General features: G+C 45.1%; 2 protein-coding genes across 2 annotated transcripts, besides 9 other annotated features; one reads left to right on the top strand and one right to left on the bottom strand.

The window, feature by feature from the left end:
* Window positions 1–20: 20 nt before the first annotated feature.
* PVX_084520 (ABC transporter, putative) lies at window positions 21–4,925 on the bottom strand (the record flags this gene model as incomplete). Its single annotated transcript, XM_001616521.1, has 2 exons — window positions 1,500–4,925; window positions 21–616 (listed from the first exon to the last, which is right to left on the bottom strand). Exons 1-2 carry the CDS (start codon window positions 4,237–4,239, stop codon window positions 21–23), a joined length of 3,336 nt encoding a protein of 1,111 aa, XP_001616571.1. The 5' UTR covers window positions 4,240–4,925.
* Window positions 3,269–3,292: a microsatellite.
* Window positions 4,823–4,862: a microsatellite.
* Window positions 4,926–5,240: 315 nt separating the features above from the next.
* Window positions 5,241–5,313: a microsatellite.
* Window positions 5,314–5,630: 317 nt separating this feature from the next.
* Window positions 5,631–5,650: a microsatellite.
* An 88-nt stretch (window positions 5,651–5,738) lies between these two features.
* Window positions 5,739–5,758: a microsatellite.
* Window positions 5,759–5,889: 131 nt separating this feature from the next.
* Window positions 5,890–8,049, top strand: PVX_084525 (50S ribosomal protein L1, putative; the record flags this gene model as incomplete). The annotated part of the gene is made up of 3 exons (XM_001616522.1): window positions 5,890–6,450; window positions 6,790–7,498; window positions 7,607–8,049. Exons 2-3 carry the CDS (start codon window positions 6,862–6,864, stop codon window positions 8,047–8,049), a joined length of 1,080 nt encoding a protein of 359 aa, XP_001616572.1. The 5' UTR covers window positions 5,890–6,450; window positions 6,790–6,861.
* Window positions 6,249–6,268: a microsatellite.
* Window positions 6,586–6,608: a microsatellite.
* Window positions 8,050–8,606: 557 nt separating the features above from the next.
* Window positions 8,607–8,639: a microsatellite.
* Window positions 8,640–8,692: 53 nt separating this feature from the next.
* Window positions 8,693–8,777: a microsatellite.
* The last annotated feature ends 356 nt before the right edge of the window (window positions 8,778–9,133 follow it).

A 9,133-nucleotide genomic window follows, 5' to 3' on the forward strand; every position in this document is an offset into this window, starting at 1 on the left:
CATCGCAAAACGAAAAGACGTCAACAGAGGTGCTTAAATTTGTCAATGAACGCATCGTAGTGAAAATTTCTGCTGTCGTTGTTAAATTTGCACACGTATGGAAAATAATTCGCGTCCGAATAAAAGGACAGGATATAATTGTAAAATTTAATGGCTTGATTTTTTGTAATTACGTTATTTACAATGTTTAATTTTGTTAAAATAATTTCCCTACTTTTCAGTTCGTCAAAAAAATGCAACGTTACATATGGCGTTGAATTTGCCCGCAATTTATTATATTCCTCCAGAGCTGTTATGAATAGCAACTTGTGGTCAATAAATTGCGAGTAAAAATTTATGTAGCCATTTTGGTTCCTTTGTGGAATAATGAAATGGGAATTATTTTTGCAATTATTTTTAATCTGTTCATATTTGCTTATGTGTATATGATCTGCCACGACGTATTTGTCATTTTGGTACTTTTCCTTCCATATGTGTATGATTTTTTGCTTATCTTCCCTTTCCAGTAGGGGCAACTTTACAATATTTTTTAACGCCCTCGAGCTGGGCAGCGAAAAATAAAACCGCTTCCTACCTGCGCACATCAGCATGTTGTTTAGTTTCTTTCGTCTTCCCTCTGTGAGCGGTTGGTGGGTGGAGCGGAGAGGTTGCTCATTCGCAGCGGAGCGGCGCCTCTAAACTTCACACTCTCATTTTTTCAACCCGCCTGATAAAAACGTAACGTATTAAAAGCGCGAAGTGTTGGATTTTCCCAAACGAGTCATATCATCCGTTCATTCGCAGCAACGGGGTTATCTGCCACTTTTACGTTTGCTCTGCGGAAACGGAGTTTTTTTTTCTTTTTTTTTATTCTTCGTTACATGTGGATGTGGCTCCATCCGGAATGAATAATTAAAAGAGTTTACACGCTGTACGTACATATATGCTCCACCCACAGGCGTTGCAAAAATGGCGTGCCAGTTGATAATCTCAGGGGGCCAACTGCCATTGCACAGGAGTGCATACTGCATACATAATAACGCGCGACGCGCCACTGCCAGATGCCACTTTTTAAGGGTTACAAAATATGCTACACAGATATGAAGCGCAAAAATGTAACGCGCAAAAGCGAAGTGCGCAAGAATATAACGCGCCGCAAAATGGGAGGCACTTTTTCCCGTTCGCAGGAAAAAATGCGCGTAGGAAATAGCGAGTGTGAAAAATTGAAAAGCTTTGGCGAAGGCGCCCCACGGAAAAAAAAAAAAAATAAACACATAAGAGTAGGCACTGCGAGTGTTAACAATACGCACAAAGGGAGCGCACCATTTTGGTATACGCTTGGAATTAAAAAAGAGCTAATTAATTTGTGAGGTCCACATGGCGCGCAGCACACATGTGGGGGGGTACACACAAGGAGGTATTTATAAAAGCGAGGAGCTATTTGTGTGGAGGCGCGATCCACACGCCCCGTTGGGCTCAAGGGCAACTCCGCACAGCTACGCGTTAGAAGGAGCTCTGACTGAGTATCTGGCGCAAAATGTCGCAGGGCTTCTCGAGCACCCTGGCCCGCAAATCAAACTGCACCATGGAGCCATCATTAAGCACACCGATGTAGTCAACGAAATTGAGGAGGTCCAGCCGGTGGGTAAAAATGATGGACGTTTTCCCCTTCATATATTTCAGTAGCGCTTCGTTAATTATGTTCTCGGATAACTTGTCTAGCGAAGATGTGGGTTCATCCAAAATGAGAATTTTATTTTTCTTAAATAAATTCTGAGCAAGGTACACTCTCTGCTTCTGTCCTCCCGACAAGGAAGATCCATCCACCCCGACATTCACCTCGTCGTAATGAGCGTACTTACTTAAAAAGTCATGAATATGAAAATTTTTATAAGTATCTTTCAACATATCTGGAGTAATTTTTTTTAAATTTTCTTGCACGTTTTGTATTTCCCTGGTGACAAAGGAGTGTATTTCGTCCAAGTCGTCCACTGCGACTTCGTCCGATTGGGAGGTGCTTCCATACGCCCTGTTGTTGAGCACTGCTGATTTGGTACCGCTGCACGAATTTATGTTTTTTTTTTTTTTTTTGGTACTCCTTTGGGAAATTTTTTCCTCCTCTATGAGCACGAGTTGCTCCTGCAGCATCTGTTCATATGCCTTGAGGGGGTAGAGCAGGTTGTCTTGGATAGACGTGTTGAAGAGAAAAGGGTTTTGCGTGATTACTCCTTGGATGTAGCGTAACGCCGAGGAGCTGATTTTCTCGATTTGGAAATTGCCTATGAGGATGTTTCCCGCGTTGGGGGTGATTTTTTTGGAGAGCAGATTCAGGATGGTGGTTTTTCCGCTGCCGCTTTTGCCTACAATGGCAACTGATTTGTTGTGCGGCAGGAAGAAGGAGACGTTCTTCAGGGCGTAGTTGTTCTCCTCCGCGTGGGTTGTGCGCGTTGTGCTGCTCGTGCTGTCGGTGCCGCGACTGTCGTGACTGCCACGATTGCCGCTACTCCCACTGCGCGAAAGGAGGTCGCCCGCGGCGGAGGGCTTGCCGTGCGGAACGATCTCCTCATCCGCGCCGTAGGAAAACGAAACGCTGTCAAACCTGATGGAGTAATCCTCATTTCTGAGGAAACGAATTGTGTCCTTGGACCAGTGCTCGTTGAACTCACTCTTGGGGAGGTTAATAATTTGAAGTACCTTTGCACAGGAGCCAATGCATTTCTGGAGATCTCCAATGGATTGCATAACCCCCTGTATGCCACTACCGCAAAAGAGGGAATACATAATTAGGGAAAATAAATCCCCCGTGTTTATATACTTATTGGCAATGAGATAATTCCCATAATAAATCAAATGGAGCAAAAAAAGCGAAATGATGCTAACGAAGAGGAAGTGGTTTCCAGCTTTGATCAGAGAATACTTAGTCCCTGCTTTGTACACTTCATTTAAATAATTTGTAAATTCTTTTTTTTCAAAAGATTCTCCATTAAGCAATCTGACGTTTCCAATGTTGTGTATTTTTTCCGACGCAAAATCGATGCAGTTACTTAACTTCTCTTGTTTTAAAATGCTAATCTGTTTTACAATTTTGCCATAAGTGGTACCAATTAGTAGAGCGGCAGAAACGGGGAGCAAAAATGACTGAAATAATTTACTTGGAGATATATGCAAAGCGCAAATTCCTCCAACAATGGCCGCAATCAAATTTCTAATTCCAAAGGAAAGAGTGATTAGTACCCTCGAAGAAACCTCAATATCGTTAGACAATCTGTTTATTAACTCTCCTGTTTTCTGCTTCTCAAAAAAAGACAATTTCTGATTCAGTATATTTTCAAACAGGTCCTTTCTTAACCGTCTTGTAATTTTTTCTATAGACGTTTCGATAAAATATATGCGGCAAAAACTGAAGGTAGAAATCCCTATAATTAGGAACACCGTTTTGTATACCTCGTCCATTACGTACCTTAATGATTCCTCCTTCCCTCCGTACATGTTAATTATTTTGCTTATACACATGGGAAAGAACATTTGCCCCAGGGATGAGATTAACAAGCAGAGGAGCGCCACGGCTAGGTAATTCCTCTCCTTCTTCAAAATTTTGTAAATATCCCTTATGGACACACCTCCCTCTGCGCTTTCGTTTAGCTTCTTTTCAAATGACTCCCTCAAGCTTTTCCGTATGTTGAGGAAGGTTTGCTGTGCTCGGTTGATGTTCCTTTTGGGGTCCTCCCTCCCTTGGTCATTTCCAGCACCCCCTTCATTTTCTCCTCCCCAGGTAGTTTTTTTCCCTCCATTTTGGCTTTCACTTGAGAACAGGCGTATCCTCCACCGGCTGCACTTCCTGGACATGTGCGTTATCCACTGTGGGCTGCTCATTTGGGGTCCCTTTGGTGCGTCGCTCCTCTGTTTTTTCAGCGCGTGGGGGGTGCTCGCGCGGTAGGGGATTTTGTGCAGGAAGAGGAAGTCCCCCGCGTTGGGTCGGTTTGGCCGGTTGGGCAGGTTTGGCAGGTTGGTCAAGTTTGGCGCGTTCAGGGCGTTGCTCACCTTCGGGGTGCTTCTCCCTTTTCTCGCGCGGTTTACACTTTTCACTCGGTTTACGCGGTTTACGCTGTTCACGCTGTTCACACTGTTCCCACTCTTCACGCCTCCCACGTGCGCGGCGCCGCGGCCCCTGCCGACGCCGAAAATTCTCACATGGCCGCAGAGGAGGTCGCGGCAGTTGACCAGCAGCTGGTAGTTCACGATGCACTGCTTCAGCAACATTGTCTATCTGACTGGGCCGCAAGCAAATCGAAGTGGAAATCGAGGCCAAAATCGAGGCGGAAATCGAAGCGGTGGCGTGTGTAAACCTATATAAGTACACCACGGTGCAGCGCGATGAAACCATTCGAGGACCAAGGCGAGCGCGCACATGTGCCTATAAGATGCGCATGCACGTGCTTATACACACCTCGCGTAAGAGTAACATGCCGAGTTGCCCCCTCCAACACGAGCAGCTAAAGGACGAGCAGCCAACGGGGTGGGTGGGAGTCTCCTTCGACGGAGCTTCCCCGTTTCGCTCGCTTTTCCTTTTTTAACTCCAAAATTTTTTTCTTTTCTTTTGTTACAAGGGGGGAATTTTTTTTTTCCTTTTTTTCCTTCTTCCCCTTCGATTCCCCAATGAACGAGGAACCGCGGCTCGGGCGATGTTCAATTTTTTTCTTAAATTTGTGCTTCGAAAAATTCTCATCATCACTTCCCCAAACCATGTTTAGCTAATTGTGGCATTACGTGCATTACGTGCATTACGTACACATGCTTCGACCGTCTGCGTGTGGGAAGTGGGGTGTGTAAATGACCCTTCGGCTATCTTGTAACTCATGTTTGTTTATCTCTCCCTTGGAAAATTTTGTGTGTATGGAATGGTGCAACTTTGCAACTTTGCAGTTTTGCAGTTTGGTCAAACGGGCAAAAAAAAAAAAAAAAAAAAAAAAAAAGAAAGAAAGAAAAGGATTGATTTAATCGATCATTTCTGTGTGGCCACTTCGGCTGTCAATAAACTTTTGCGTCTCCCCCTAAGGAGTGAATGATATGTACTCCTTCGTATAGCATACGTTGAAGCACAAATCAGCGAATCCAATTTGCTTTCCTGTTTGTTTTCAAGGATGGATTTTTTTTTTTCGCTTGTCCCTCCATGTATATATTACACAGAAGGGACCTTCGCCAGAATGGCGGTGACGCTATCGCGCTGTCGTGTGTGCCACCCAACTGCGCTTCACCAAATGAGAACGTCGCCACTTGGGGTGTTCGCCTCAACGGACATGTGGCTGGGCCAAACGACACAAAATTGGGGCAGCTCTATTTTCACCTCCATTCGTCAGACCCACTCCGCACGAAAAGTTACATACATAATATGCATACAAAAAAAAAAAAAAAACTCCTTTTTATAATTTCTCTTCTATGTAGGTTACGATTAGGGGAAGGCCACCCCCACGTGTATTAACCCGCTTTCATTTTGTTGGCCACAAAAAATGGCAACGATGCGAACGTAGGTTAAGAAGCAAACGTGTAAGTAGGCGTATTTTTTGCCTACGAATGTATTCACATAATATCCATACAACACATTAGTAAAAAGAAAAAAAAATTCCCCCCATATGTTCCCGCACGCCGGGTTAGCATACATGGAGCTTTAAAAAAAAAAAAAAACTACGAAACGGATGTTTTTTTTTTAAATAGGGAAAAATTTACAATGTGCTGGAAGTAGTACACTGTTCTGAATTTTTTTTTTTTTTTTTTTTCGCTCCCATCACAGCCGCACGCCGCTTCACACTTTTAAGCGATTGCGTTTATTTTCTCCTTTTTAAGGGGTATATTTGGAAGGGTTGCTTTTTTTTTTTTTTTTTTTTCGTCACCCTGCACATTTCTAAGCTTTTTCCCCCCATTGCTGCCTTTTGAAAAATGTGTTCGCAGTGCCCATCCGTCGGGGAACAAAATTAAGAATATTGACGCTCTGTGATAAGCGTACGTGTGTATATGCATGTATGCACGTTGTGGAGGGTACATTTTGGGGGGAACATTTTGGAAGGCACGTTTCGAAGGGCACATTGTGGAGCACACGTAGTGGTTTCCCCCCGTCCCAAGGGAATGGCACGCAGACCGCCTGCCGGGTTGCGCAGCAGCTGAGCCATTCTGGGGGTGAACTCAGTGCATACGTGGGTTAGAAGTGCACGCGTGCGTTCATCTGTGTGCTCTCTCCAGCACCCTCTCGTATGCTCTCCCTCATGTGCACTCCCACTCATGCGGCCCACGTCAGCGCCTAATATGACAGAGCCATACCAACAAACGCTCTCGCGGAAAAGGGGCTTCCACATCTGTACGGAATAAAGCAGCGAAAGAGGAAGCTCCAATGACGACCAGTGGTAGACCGCCTTCACCAAAAAGAGAAAACCCGTTCGGATGTGACTCCCCCCCAAAGTAGCATGTTCCCTTCCCATGGTACGAACAAAGAGGAAGTGAAAAAAAAACAAACAAACACAAATGTGACTGTGTCTAAGTGACTGTAGCTACACACAACGCGTAGGCACGTATACGTTCATAGGAGGGGAAGAGGCAACCCATTAAGCGTGCGAGGTTTATACCCCACAGTAGTTCACACCGTGCCAGTACCGGAGGAATGGCATTTGCGCAGCTCACATATAGCGGTCTTACGAGTGACATGCAATTGGAATGCAAAACATACCAGTGAGCGCGTCCTTATGCAAACACGAGCACGTGCTCACCATTGAGCATAAGTTAGCACTCCATTTTTTCAATTCACCACCCCTTCCATTTTAGCAAACCGCGTCGCTGGAAAAATCGCCTCCTCATTTGAAAAAATATATTTCTTTACAAACTTACTAAAAAATAATGACTAAACAGAATGGGTACAAAATACTTGTAGAGTTTTTTTTTTTTTACATTTCACTGCTCAGCGCTGGTACGGAGTCCTACGTTCGAAGTGGCAGCGGCGGTAGGGACATAAGCAGATGGAGTAATTTCAGCGGCATTTTCACGGAGGAGACCATCCAGAGGAGGCGCCTCCCGTGGTCGGCGAGGAGTAGCACGGCGCCACGTCCACAGTTGCCACCGTCGCAGCTGCCTCCGCCCCAGTTGGAGAAGGCGACACAAATTGCGCCTCCCCCCCCCGGGGAGCCAACCCAACGCGTCAAGCTAAAAAAAAAAGAAAAAAAGATTCTAAAAAAGTACAAAGATTTTCTGGACATTTTACCCAAGAGAGACAGCGAATATGCAATAAACGAAGCGATCGAGAAAATAAAAACGTTGGCCGTTCATAAATTCGTCGAGAGCATCGACATTTACCTGTCCTTTAACCAGAAGAGGTCCAAAATGAACAAAAATGACAACTTGAAGACGTTCATTACATTTCCACATAACTTGAAAAAAAAAAGGGAAAAAAAAGTATACGTGGTGACGAACAGGGACCTTCAAAAAAGGGCCACCGACTCAGGTAAGAATATCCCCAGCGAAGCCAATTTTTTGGAGGGTTATACCCACATATTGGTGTCTACATAAGGGGGCGCCCCCCAAAAAAGGAGCGTTTACACTGCCACCCCCATTGCACATTTTCACCCTCTCCATGTGAACACCCCAGGTGCTGACGTCGTTGGGGAAGATGACCTGATCAGCAAAATTAAAGAAAGAGAAATCAGGCTGAAGAAAAAAAATAATAATTTCTTACTATGCACAAATGACGTGATACACAAACTGGCGCGTGTTGGAAAGGAGGTGGGAAGTAAAGGACTGATGCCAAATGAAAAGTCCGGAACATTGGTGAGCGAATTTTTACTTGAAAAGCACGTGAAGCTCTTCAAATTTGGGAATTCATACATTTTTAAGCTGAACAAGCTAAACACCCTAAATTTAAATGTGGGGGATGTGTACATGTCAAATGATGAGATACGGGAGAACATTTGCCACCTCTTCGAGCATTTGGACAGCTTGGAGTTTTTTCACTTCAACTCGAAGAATTTGAAGTCCGTTTTTCTCAGCAGCACCATGGGCTTCCCCTTCAAGATCAAGCGGAACTTCCTCTAGGGGGGAAGGAGGCGGTGAGGGAGTGAAGCGGTAAGGAAGTAGCAAGTGAAGCGGTAAGTAAGTCATACGTGAGGCGGTAGGTAAGCAAGGAAATGTGCCTCTATGCACAGGCGTACCCCCGTGAACGCCAACTTTTCTTTTAATTGGCCCCATCGCGCGTGTGCTCCTAATGGAGCGGGGCTACTTCCCCCCCCGGACGCGCCTGCTATTGCAGCTACAATTGCGCCGTCTTCTTCTCCCCGCCCGGTTAACACCACTCCTTACGTGCGTGTCTTACAGAAGGCCATTTTTGTAACCACCGCTGCGCCTACTTTGCAACTTTTTTTTTTTGTGCGAACGAAAAGTAACTTCACCATTTTGCCCGTTTGGAAGACCTTCCAAAGGAGTTGCCTCACATGTTGGCTGACATTCCAAGTGGGATATCATCCCCACACACATGAAAAAAGGTGGCACATTTCTGCAAGCACCCGTCCGTAGGACCTGTACGGGAAGCCCCTACGCGTAAGCCGACTCCCCACCGGGATGTTGATACCATCGATGGGTAACGCATCGGGAAGACAACTGGTTCAGCTCATCACAGAGGGGGTCTACGCGACGCCTACGTAGTACCTACACAGTGCCTGCTTACTGTGCAAATAATGCGAGCACGTGGAACGCTCCACGCATGAGCGAAGGCACGCCCTCTGAGGGGAAACGCCCTGGTGCACATGCTGCATTTGTTCCGCCGCTGCGCGCAAGGCTGTACGTGCGTACACATAAATGTGCACATATATACATGCATATATTTATATTTATTTATATTTGTTTATATTTGCTTATATGTCCACATGTCAGCTGGGTGAAAAAGAATTTCCCTTCTGCCGTTTGTGCGGCTAAACAGATATGCATACACACGCGCGTTTGTGCTTTGCTTTGCTTTGTATATATGCCCTCTGCGGGTGTAGCCCCTTTGTGTTTCCCTTTTTTCCCGCTCATTTAGCTACTTTTGTTTCAATTTTGTTTCCGTTTTTTTCCCATTTTTTTTTCGTTTTTTTTCCCATTTTTTTTTCGTTTTTTTTCCCGTTTTTTCCCCCTTTTTCCCACT

Source organism: Plasmodium vivax, chromosome 13, assembly GCF_000002415.2.
Source record: "Plasmodium vivax chromosome 13, whole genome shotgun sequence".
Lineage (NCBI taxonomy): Eukaryota > Apicomplexa > Aconoidasida > Haemosporida > Plasmodiidae > Plasmodium > Plasmodium vivax.